A 12,919-nucleotide genomic window follows, 5' to 3' on the forward strand; every position below is an offset into this window, starting at 1 on the left:
TTGCCTCCCATTGTGTAGGCTGCCTTTTAACTTTCTTGACAAAGTTCTTTTATGCACATAAGTGTTTAATTTTAAGGAGCTCCCATTTATCTGTTTTTTTCTTCAATTCTCATGCTTTGGGTGTAAGATCTAGAAACTGCTTCCTATTACAAGTTTTATAAGCTATTTCCCTACATTTTCTTCTAAAGGTTTTATGGTCGTAGCTCTAATGTTTAGGTCTTTGATCCATTTTGAGTTTGATTTTTGTATAAAGTGTGAGATATGGATCCTTTTTCATTCTTTTGCATATGGATATCCAGTTTTCCAAGCAGTGTTTATTGAAGAGACTGTTCTGTCCCAGGTAAGTTGGTTTGACTGCCTTAACAAAGAAAAAATCTTGTAACTGATGAAAAATTCTTTTTTGCCATTAAATTATTTGTGTAATTGCCTCGGTTTTCTTTTATAAAAAATTTGTTACTAACAACTTCAAATTGTCCGTAGATCAGAGGGTCTGTATCTGAACACTGTGTTCGATTCCATTGGTCAGTATATCTGTCTTTATGCCAGTACCATACTGTTTTGACCACTGTAGCTTCGTAATACCTTTAAATCAGGTAGTGTGAGACCTCCAACTTCATTTTTCTTTCTCAAGATATTTTTAGCTATTCAGGGCACCCTGCCCTTCTAAATAAATTTGGTTGTTGGTTTTCCTGTTTCTGCAAAGCAAGTTTTTTTGGATTTTAATTGGTATTGCATTGAATCTATAAATCAATTTAGGTAGAATTGACATCTTAACTATATTTAGCTTTCTAATCCATGAACACTGTATGCCCTTCCATCTGTTTAGGTCTTCTGTGATTTCTTTTAACAGTTTCTTGTAGTATAGGTCTTTTGTCTCTTTAGTTAAATTTATTCCTAAGTATTTTATTCTTTTAGTTGCAATTGTAAATGGAATTCGTTTCTTGATTTCCCCCTCAGATTGTTCATTACTAGTGTATAGAAGCACTACAGATTTTTGAATGTTGATCTTGTAACCTGCCACTTTGCTGTACTCGTTTATTAGCTCTAGTAGTTTTGCTGTGGATTTTTCAGGGTTTTCGACATATAGTATCATATCATCTGCAAACAGTGAGAGTTTTACTTCTTCCTTTCTAATTTTGATGCCTTGTATTTCTTTTTCTTGTCTAATTGCTCTGGCTAGAACTTCCAACACAATGTTGAATAACAGTGGTGATAGTGGACATCCTTGTCTTGTTCCTGATCTTAGAGGGAAAGTTTTCAATTTTTCCCCATTGAGGACGATATTAGCTGTGGGTTTTTCATATATTCCCTTTATAATTTTAAGGAAATTCTCTTGTATTCCTATCCTTTGAAATGTTTTCAACAGGAAAGGATGTTGAATTTTGTCAAATGCCTTCTCTGCATCAATTGAGATGATCATGTGATTTTTCTACTTTGATTTGTTGATATGGTGTATTACATTAATTGATTTTCTTATATTGACCATCCTTGCATACCTGGGATGAATCCTACTTGGTCATGATGTATAATTCTTTTAATGTGTTGCTGGATTCGATTTGCTAGAATTTTGTTGAGGATTTTTGCATCTATATTCATTAGAGAGATTGGTCTGTAGTTTTCTTTTTTTGTAATATCTTTGCCTGGTTTTAGTATGAGGGTGATGTTGGCTTTATAGAATGAATTAGGTAGCTTTCCCTCCTCTTCAGTTTTTTTGAAGAGTTTGAGCAGGATTGGTTCTACTTCTTTCTGGAATGTTTGGTAGAATTCACATGTGAAGCCATCTGGTCCTGGACTTTTCTTTTTGGGAAGCTTTTGAATGACTGATTCAATTTCTTTACTTGTGATTGGTTTGTTGAGGTCATCTATTTCATCTTGAGTCAAAGTTAGTTGTTCGTGCCTCTCTAGGAAGTTGTCCATTTCATCTACATTGTTGTATTTATTGGCATAGAGTTGTTCATAGTATCCTATTATTACCTCCTTTATTTCTGTGGGGTCAGTGGTTATGTCTCCTCTTCCATTTCTGATCTAATTTATTTGTGTCCTCTCTCTTCTTCTTTTTGTCAATCTTGCTAAGGGCCAATCAATCTTATTGATTTTCTCATAAAACCAACCTCTGGTTTTATTGATTTTCTCAATTGTTTTTCATGTTCTCAATTTCATTTATCTTCTCTAATCTTTGTTATTTCCTTCCTTTTGCTTGCTTTGGGGTTAGTTTGCTGTTCTTTCTCCAGTTCTTCCAAATGGACAGTTAATTCCTGTATTTTTGCCCTTTCTTCTTTTTTGATATAGGCATTTATGTCCTGAAAATTTTTTTTTTTTTTTTTTTTTTTTTTTAGAGAGAGGGAGGAAGGGAAGGAAAGACAGAGAGAAGGAAGGAAGGGAGGAAGAAAGGGAAACATCTTTAAACATTTTCTTGTTTTATTATATTTTGTTTGTTTGTTTTTTACATGGGCTGGGGCCGGGAATCGAACCGGGGTCCTCCGGCATGGCAGGCAAGCACTCTTGCCCGCTGAGCCACCGCGGCCCGCCCTGTCCTGAAAATTTTTGATAAAAGAATTCCTGGCCTTTCTACTTTAAAATACTCTTTGAATCCATGCATTTTAAGGACTCCCCAATATTTCCTTCTATTAGAAGACCATAATTTACTTATTCATTCTTTGTTGTCAAGGTTTAATCTTGTTGTCAAGATTTTACTCAGGATATCCTTATTCACAAATCTGGAACCACATCTCTGATTATACCTTTATCATAGATTCCTTAGAAGTGAGATTTCAGTCATGTATTTATTTACTCATTCAACAAATATGAGTACTTACTTTGTTCCAGACAGTGTTAAATAGAGACATGGACTCTGATCACATAAAGCTTAAATTTTAGTTAAGGGAGAAACACAGGTATTAAAGAAATAGCTGAACATTATACTTATTTAATATTGTGATGCATGCTGTGAAGAGTAACTCAGTGTAGAAAAGTATTTAACTTTTAAAATCATGAACTATAACACACATACAGTAAATTGCACAAAAGAAGAATATACATCATATAACCTTTACCCAGGTTAAGAAACAGAATGTTGCCAACTTCCTTAAAGTCCCTCTGTGCATCTGTAGTCTTCCCTTTATCCCACAGGCACCAGATTGTGGACTTATATATTAGGTATGCTTTTGCTTTTTTTATTATTATTTTTTGTTATTTTCAAAAATTTCAAACCTCTAGAAAACTTGCGAGAATAATGAACACCTTCTCCACTTCACCCACAGGACCCTTTACTCTTTTTTTTTTTTACATTAAGATATGATCATTCCAGTGAGTGGAAAAGTATTTGCAAGCCCCCTTCGGGGAATGGTGAGAGTGGGGAGAAATTCAACTTCCCCAAGTTGAATTCTTGATATTCTCACAAGCAGTGTGGACAACCAAAGCTACAGGCTGAGCCCCCAGTCTTGGGGTTTGTTCATATGAAACTTAACCCCACAAACGATAGGTCAAGTCTACTTAAAATTTAGGCCTAAGAGTCGCCTCCAAGAAAGTCTCTTTTGTTGCTCAGATGTGGCCTCTCCCTCCAGCCAACATGACGAGCAGTCTCACCACCCTCCCCCTCTCTGCATGGGACATGACTCCCAGGGGTGTGGACCTTCCTGGCAACGTGAGACAGAGATCCTGGAATGAGCTGAGACTCAGCATCAAGGGACTGAGAAAAACCCTAGAATGAGCTGAGACTTAACATCAAGGGATTGAGAGAACCTTCTCAACCAAAAGGGGGAAGAGTGAAATGAGACTAAGTGTCAGTGGCTGAGAGATTCCAAATAGAGTTGAGAGGTTATCCTGGAGCTTATTCTTAGGCATTAAGTAGATATCACCTTGTTGTTCAAGATGTAGTGGAGAGGCTGGAGGGAACTGCCTGAAAACGTAGAGCTGTGTTCCAGTAGCCATGTTTCTTGATGATTGAATAATGATATAGCTTTCACAGTGTGACTCTGTGAATGTGAAAATCTTGTGTCTGATGCTCCTTTTATCTACCATATCAACAAAAGAATAGAACATATGGAATAAAAATAAATAATAGAGGAAACAAATGTTAGAATAAGTTTAGTTTGAAATGCTAGTGGTAAATGAAAGCGAGGGGTAAGGGGTATGGTATAACAGAGTAAAAAAAAAAACTTATTTTACTCTGTTATCATTTTATTTCTTTTTCTGTTGTCTTTTTATTTTTCTAAATCGATGCAAATGTACTAAGAAATGATGAATATGCAACTATGTGATGATATTAAGAATTACTGATTATATATGTAGAATGGAATGAAAAAAAAAAGATATGATCATTCCGTTCTGCATATATAATCAGTAATTCACAATATCATCACATAGTTGCATATTCATCATCATGATAATTTCTTAGCACATTTGTATCCATTCAGAAAAAGAAATTGAAAGAAAACAGAAAAAAATTCATATATACCATACCCCTTATCGCTCCCTTTCATTGATCACTAGCATTTCAATCTAAATTTATTTTAACATTTGTTCCCCTTATTATTTATTTTTATTCCGTGTGTTTTAAGGTATATAAAAGGAGCATCAGACACAGGGTTTTCACAATCATACAGTCACATTGTGAAAGCTATATCATTATTCAGTGATCTTCAAGAGACATGGCTACTGGAACACAGCTCTACATTTTCAGGCGGTTCCCTCTAGCCTCTCCATTACATCTTGACTAACAAGGTGATATCTATTTAATGCGTAAGAATAACCTCCAGGATAACCTCTCAACTCTGTTTGGAATCTCTCAGCCATTGACACTTTATTTTGTCTCACTTTGCTCTTCCCCTTTTTGGTCGAGAAGGTTTTCTCAGTCCCTTGATGCTGAGTCTCATCTCATTCTAGGATTTCTGTCCCATGTTGCCGGGAAGGACCACACCCCTGGGAGTCATGTCCCACATAGACAGGGGAGGGTGGTGAGTTTGCTTGTTGTATTGGCTGGAGAGAGAGGCTACATCTGAGCAACAGAAGAGGTTCTCTTGGGAGTGACTCTCAGGCCTAATTTAAGTAGGCTTGACCTATCCTTTGTGGGGTTAAGTTTCTTATGAAGAAACCCCAAGATTGGGGGCTCAGTCTGTTGCTTTGGTTGTCCCCACTGCTTGTGAGAATATCAAGAATTCTCCACTTGGGGAAGTTGAATTTTCCCCCTTTCTCACCATTCCCCCAAGGGGACTTGGCAAATACTTTTTTTACTCACAGGACCCATTATTCTTAAATATTTTAGAATGTATCCTCTAAGAACAAGGACATTTTTTCTCAAACAATCATAATGCAGTTATATTCAGGAAATTTTAAATCGATAGAATACTGTTATCAAATATAGCCTATAATTTTGCCAGCTCTCCCAATTATGTCCTATATGGCAACTTAAAAAAAAAAATCTCGGGTAATGGGTAATTGGAGCTGAAGGAATATAGACTGTGCAACAGGACTAGATACAAAAACTCAAAAATGGACAGCACAATAATACCTAATTCTAAAGTAATCATGTTAAAACACTGAATGAAGCTGCATCTGAGCTATAGGTTTTTTTTTTTTGTCTGTCTGTCTTTTTTTTCTTTTTCCTTTTTTTTATTATTATTATTTTTATTTTTTTTCTCTATATTAACATTCTATATCCTTTTCTGTTGTTTTGCTAGTTCTTTTCCTAAATCGATGCAAATGTACTAAGAAATGATGATCATGCATCTATGTGATGATGTTAAGAATTACTGATTGCATATGTAGAATGGAATGATTTCTAAATGTTGTGTTAATTTCTTTTTATTCTTTAATAATAAAAAAAAATTTCATCTCTAATCCAAAATCATACATTACATTGAGTTGTCATTCTCTTTAGCCTTATTTATCTTTCCTTTTCTTTATAAGGTTTACTGTTGAAGCATGTACACTCCCAATATAATAATTTAGTTTTGCCTTTTTTTTAATGTTTGCATATTATATAAGTCCATTCATATATTCTGGTTAGCTTCTCTTGTTCCACTTAGATCTGTAAGATTCACCCATATTATTTGTGTTGTTTATTCCTTTTTTAAATATTGCTCTAGAATATTGCATTGTATGACTACTACATTTTTTTATCCACTTTCCTATTGGTAAACATTTGCTACTTCCAGATTTTAGCTATTTCACAGTATGTTCTGAACATCCTTGTGCATATCTCTTGGAGTATATGTCCACCTCTTTCATTTGAGTACATAGCTAGGATTAGAATTGTTAGTGCATACTCTCTTAATATGCTCAACTTCAAAAGATTGACAGTTTTTCAGATGGGTTCTGTCAATTTAGACTTTTACCATCAATGTATGAATGTTCCAGTTGTTCCACATTTGTAACCATTTGAATATCTTCTTCTGTGAAAGGCCTGATTAAGTGTCTTACCCATATTTCTACTGGATGGTCCATGTTATTGATTTCTAAATGCTTTTATAAATCATGGCTCTAGCCCTGGGTTGGTTAAATGCATTGTAGATATCCATTTCGTTGCCTTTTTACTCTCTTGATGTCTTTTGGTTAACATAAGTTATTAATTTTAATGAAGTTAGGTTTATCATCCTTTACTTTTACACTTAGTACTTTTGGTGCCCTGTCTAAAAACTCCTTCTCTATCTCTACACTATGAGAGTATGCACCTTCATGATTTTCTGTAGAAACATTAATGTATTGCCTTTCACAATTTAGATCTATCTCCCTAGAATTAAAAACAACTTTGTGGAAGTATAATTTCATGTCATAAAATTCACCCACTGTAACTGTTTAGTTTGCTGATTTGTAGTAAATTTGCAGAATTTTGTAAATATCACCACATTACAGTTTTAGAACATTTTCATCACTTCAAACCATTTCCTCATGCCTATTTGTAGTCAGTCCCTTTTCGCACCCCTCCCCAGCCCACCACTGATCTGTTTTCTTTTTCTAATAGTTACATATGAATGTAATCATACGTAGTCTTTCGGTTTGTCTTTGAATTTTCTCTTAGTATGATGTCTTTCATTATACTTGGAAGACGTTCATCCAAGATTTATAGCATATATCAGTACTTCCTTCTTTTTCATTGCTAAATAGTATTCTGTAGTATAGCTAAACCACATTTTATTTATCCTATCTAGATCTGATTTTGTCTATGACTCGCATGTCATTTTTTTCCTCTTTAAATATCTGATTGTCATAACATTTTATTGAAAAGATTCTTCTTTCCTTGTTGTTTAGCAGGGCCACCTTTTTTTGTAAACCAATTATCCATATCTGTGTAAGTCTATTGGACTCATGCACTGATTAGAAAACTCCAGTACCATACTTTTTCTGTTAATTAGTATTACAACAGAGCTCAGTATTGTTGTTTTTCTAGATTCTAAAGTTGTGCTAATACATTTGCCATTAAGCCTCATGTGGATATATAAATTTGTTGATTAAAGTTAAATAAACTTTAAAATTCATTTCCTCAGTTGCAGTAGCCGTATTTAAGTGCTTCGTTGTGCCTGTTGGCTTGTAGTTGGTGTCATGGGAAGCAGAGCTATAGAACATTTCATCATCACAAAAAGTTCTGCAATCTAGACCACAGGCAATCTTTTGCTAAAGGGCTAGATAGTAAATATTTTAGGCTTGCAAGCTATGTGGTTTCTGTTGCAACTACTCAGTTCTGCACTTGTAATGGAAAAGCAGCCATAGACAATATGGAAACAAATAAACGTATCTGTATTTCAAAGAAACTACTTAGAAAAACAAGTTATCCTCTGATCCCTGGTTAGAATATTTTGACTATTCTTGATCCTTTATGTTTCCATATTAATGTTGAAATTGCTTTGTCAAATTTTGCCTCTTTCACCCCCAAAGAGGAGTTGAGATTTTGATTGTACTGAGATTCTATTGGGATTATACTGAATTTCTAAATCAGCTTGGGAGATTTGACATCTGTACGGTGTTTATCTTTCAGTTCTTGAACCTGTTATATTCCTCAGTTTATTTGGATCCTCTTTAATTTATCTTCATGTTTTCTGCATGGAAGGGATGCACATCTTTTTTAAAAAAATATTTTTATTGAAATATCTTCTCACACGTACAGTCCATCCAGAGTATACAATCATTGGCCCACAATATCATCCCACAGTTGTACACTCATCACCATGATCCCCTCTAGAATGTTTGCATCATTCCTGAAAAAGAAACAAAAAGAAAAAACTCCTACATCCCATACACTTTACCTCTCTCTCTCATTGACCACAAAGAGTTCAGTCTACTTCATTCATTCATTCATTCATTTATTACCTCTTACTCACATACCCCCTCCCACTTATTTGTTTATTATTGTCCTTATTCTTCACTCATCTGTCCATACCCTGGAGTGCCAGCCACAAGGTCCTCACAATTACACAGCCACACTGTAAAAATTGTATAATTATACAAATATCCCCAAGAACCAAAGCTAGTAGAATACAGTTCAACAGCCTTAGGTGCCTCCCACCAGCTACTCCAATATACCATAAGCTAAAAAAAGGGCTAATTTTATAATGCCTAAAAATAACCTTCAGGATAACCTCTCAACTCCATTCAAAATCCCTCCGCCACTGAAACCTTATTTTTATCCCATCTCTCTCTTACCCCCTTTGGTCAAAAAGTCCCTCCCAATCCCATGATGCTGGGTCCCAGCTCATCCTGGGAGTCCTGTCCCACATTGCCAGGGAGATTTACACCTCTGGGAGTCATGTCCCATGTAGGGGGTAGGGCAGTAAGTTCACCCACTAAGTCAGCTCAGAGAGAGAGAGAGGCCACACCTGAACAGCAAAAAAAGGTTCTCTGGGAGTGACCCACAAGCACAACCACAGGAACAAGTCTCACAGGGGTGAACCCCAATATCAAGGGCCATCTCATCAAATTGGTTGTCCCTACTGTGAAACTATCAGGAACTCCACAGATGGAGAAGTTCAACACCTCGTCTGTCTCCCCAGTCAACCAAGGAACCCCACAAACACCTCTTTATTCTCTGCACAAACCTCTCTGGGATGCATCGGGACATCACACCAACCCGTACAAACCAACAAGATCTCTTTGGAACTTCAGTTTTTGTGTGGAACCAAAGAAGGAGATGTTTATTTGGAGCAAGATATTTTTTTTTTAGGGTGTCACACTGTCTAGTTTGACTTGTGTGGTCAGTTAATTCATACACCATATTTACACAGAATTTTGAATAGGGTGGGAGATCTCTTAGGTGCCACACAAATACCCAGAGTTTCAGGGAATGACCAGACTATACACAAATAGCTCAGCAGCTCAGAATTTAGAACTAGCAGTCAAAACTCCAGAATAGAAGTGACTATTCCAAGAGCCGTCTAGGATCTTTTACAATAGGCCCCAACCTGATAACCCATGCTTTTTATGTCAATCCTCCGAGTTTGTATACTATGGTTAGTCCATATACCTGGGGCATGATAATATCTGTTCTTCCGTTTCTGATATTTCACTGAACATACTGTCCTCAAGACCCTTCAACCTAGTTGCATGCCCCACCACTTCATTCCTTCTTGCAGCTGCTCAGGAGTCCATTGTATGTATATGGCAGAGTTCTGCACCCCCAACCCCCTATTTCTCTATCATTGTACTCTTAGGCCACCTCCATCTACTTGAATCATAAACACTGCCACCACAAACACCAGTGAATGCATGTCTTTTGTGGAATTTATCGCTAAATGTTAAAAAAAAATTTGATGCTCTTATAATGATAGGTTTTTTCCTTTACATTTCATTTTATGTCTTATTTTATGTTGACTGTAGTATATAGTAATACATTAGATTTTTGTGTATTGACTTTGCATCTAGCAACCTAGCTAAACTCATTTATTTTAATATATCTGTAGCTATTTCTTGGGCTTTTTATGTAAATGATTATATCACCTATGGATCCTAACTATTTTGTTTGTGCCTTTCTAGTCTTTATATTTTATTTATTTTTCTTACCTTGTTTCACTGGCTAGGTCCTCAAATGCAGTGTCCAATAAAAATTGTGAGTGGCCATCCTTGCCTTGCCTCAAAGGGAACACTTTTTTGTAGTTCACCATAATATGTGAGGCTTTCTTTTGTTTTCTGTAGGTAACCTTTATCAGATTAGGTTTTATTCCTAGTTTGCTAAGGAATTTTATCTTGAGTGGATGCTAGATTTTATCTAATGCTTTTTCATCTACTGGAATGATTGTTTGATTTCTCTCCTTTTTCTTCTGTTAGTGTAGGTTGTTTTTCCTAATTAATTATTCCCTTAAGCAGAATAAAATTCTTTAAATTTCAGTGGCACCCCTCCCTAATGCCTGAAAGATGGCTGCATCCTTGATCAATCATGATAGGAAGCAGTGCTTATCAGCTGTGCAGGCAGTCCCAGATTCCTGCCCTGTGAGAGTGAACATGGACATTGCATCTTTCAGTTGATGCAGCAAAGTCATATGGTTCAAAATTCTGTGCAGCATAGGATTCGCTCTCATGTATTACAGTGTTGTTAAAAACAAGTCTTTGAAGTCAGATACACCTGGATTTGAATTCTGATTCAACTACTTAACCATTTACATTTCCACATTAATAGTAGAATTCCTAGTGGTTACTAAATCATTCTTCTCAGCTCTAACCCATTGCATTAAATTTCATCTTTATTAGTATATGCTACATTTACATTATGGCAAATAAAATCTTGCAAAGTAATGTGCCTGTAGGACAATTAAGTCAATAAATATTAGCAAATAATTTTAAATAGCTTGGGGAGGAGAAAGGGCTGGGTTTTTTGCTTTGATTTTTATTTTTCCAATATACAAGCAGTAATATGCATTCTGAAATTCATAGTAGAAAGTAACATGGCTTAAATCCTTACTTTGTAATTTATAAATGAAAATTTTAAAAACGAAGAAAGCCATGGTTTCAGTGATATATTTGTTTATATCTTTATCAACTGATTCAAAAGCATCATTAGATTTATCTGGAAATGTTTGAGACACTCGGGACTGAGGACATACCTTCTTTTTCAGTTTGCATTAGGACTGTTCTTAGGTTATTGTTGGGGAACAGCAGCAATGGTGTGACTGCTTACCCTGCCGTGGAAGTGTGTTTGTTACTTTTCCGACATATTATGCTACCTGTGAAAACTTCCATTGAGGGCTCAGAGTTTCCTGCTTTTATATCAGCACCCATTCTGTCTCTCACTATCTCCAGGTTCTTTTATTCGACAGTCAAATGTTCTTGTCTTTCGCTACTCAGTTTTTCAGAGCCCCATTGGAGCCAGGATCCAAAACCATCTTTGTTCACACATGATAACCGTAACTTCTACTTAAAATAAAGAATAATTAAATTATTTTACAAATGGGATATTTCTTTGAGTTCTCTAAATTGTGTTTTGTTTTGGGCTTTGTAGCCAGTCTCTCTCGGTCAGCCTTCCTGTCTCAGAGATATTATGAAGACTTGGATGAAGCCAGCTCAACATCATCCATTTCCCAGTCTTTGGAGAGTGAAGACGCACGGGTGTCATGTAAAGATGAGGATATAGTGGTCCAGGTCCCTAGGCATGCCCCTGTGGTTCGCACGCCTTCCATCCAACCCGGTCTCTTGCCTCAGGCAACTCCATTTGCTAAATCTCATCTGATTCATGGTTCTTCATCTGGTGTGATGGGAACTTCAAGTAAGTGAAGAATGAAAAAGGAAACTATTTTTTTTCCCCTACTAGGTTTCTAACTAGTGATGGAATTGTAATTGAGTTTCGTACTGTCACATTAATAAGGTTATTGGAACCCTCCCATTTCTGCTAATATTGCAAAAATTAAAAGACTAGTTCAAAAGGTGTGTGTTCCCCTTGAAAGAAGTTGGTAGGATATAGTAAGGAAGAAAAGACTGTGTGATTAACGCACTTTTAACAGCATTAGTGTTGAGTCTAGCTTGTGTTTTTTAAACAGATCTTTTAGGAATAAAAGAAGAAAACTCTTCATTTGTCTCAGAATAAAGCTACCTCCACGCAAATGCCTTTCAAATCCTAGCTTATTTCACTCTTACTTGTGAAATATTCTTCCTTAAAACTCACCAGCTACAAAGCTCATTGTCAGTATTGTCTCACTGAAATGCACCTATATTGTGCTTTCAGACTTTCAGTTCGGAGTTATAGGACTTTTCATTGCAGATAACTTCTAGCAGAGAAAAATACATATGAATACGAAGTAGTGAATGTGATTGATTTTAAGAGAAGAGGGCAGGAAACTGATCTATATTGACATAAAAGCTATGTTTTGATCATTATCAAAGGAAACAATTATGCAGGTATTTTGGCTAAAGTAGAAGTAGGCAGGCAAATTACCTGTGGCATCTTGGGAGGATATGGGTATCAGCCTGGAGTTTACTAGTAATTTTCTACCTTAATGCTTAAGAAATTTTTAATTTTAATATTTTCCCATAACCCTAACAGAGAATTTATCATTTTAACTTTTGTATATTCCTCTTCCCTGACTGATTCTTTCACTTAATTTTTCTTTTTCCCTCAGTGTCTACATCTCCTAACAAAATTATTCCTCAAGGAGCCGATAGCACAATGCTTGCAACAAAAACTGTGAAACATGGAGCCCCTAATCCTTCCCATACCATCTCAGCTCCCCAGGCAGCTGCTGCTGCAGCATTGAGACGGCACATGGCCAGTCAGGCCCCAGGTAAGAACTGTAGCCGCACACCTTTGCAGAAACTGATTATGAGCTGAATGATAGGCCAGGACAACAGGTAACAAGAAACAACTACTTCCTTCCTGGCAGCGTGATTCAGAAATCCTAGAATGAGCTGAGACTCGGCATCAAGGGATTGAGAAAATGCCTAGAAAACCTTCTCGACCAAAAGGGGGAAGAGTGAAATGAGACAAAATAAAGTGTCAATGGCT

At 36.1% G+C, this 12,919-nt stretch overlaps 1 protein-coding gene across 5 annotated transcripts in view; it reads left to right on the forward strand.

The window, feature by feature from the left end:
- NUP214 (nucleoporin 214) overlaps positions 1–12,919 on the forward strand; it is a 167,651-nt gene that overhangs the window by 91,616 nt on the left and 63,116 nt on the right. For all 5 annotated transcript variants that reach the window (XM_077147213.1, XM_077147220.1, XM_077147224.1 and 2 more), the window contains exons 22-23: positions 11,423–11,686; positions 12,537–12,698. In XM_077147213.1, coding sequence (XP_077003328.1) covers positions 11,423–11,686; positions 12,537–12,698 — 426 coding nt within the window. The remainder of the gene's footprint in view (positions 1–11,422; positions 11,687–12,536; positions 12,699–12,919) is intronic.

The sequence above is a fragment of the Tamandua tetradactyla genome, chromosome 2 (genome assembly GCF_023851605.1).
Source record: "Tamandua tetradactyla isolate mTamTet1 chromosome 2, mTamTet1.pri, whole genome shotgun sequence".
Lineage (NCBI taxonomy): Eukaryota > Metazoa > Chordata > Mammalia > Pilosa > Myrmecophagidae > Tamandua > Tamandua tetradactyla.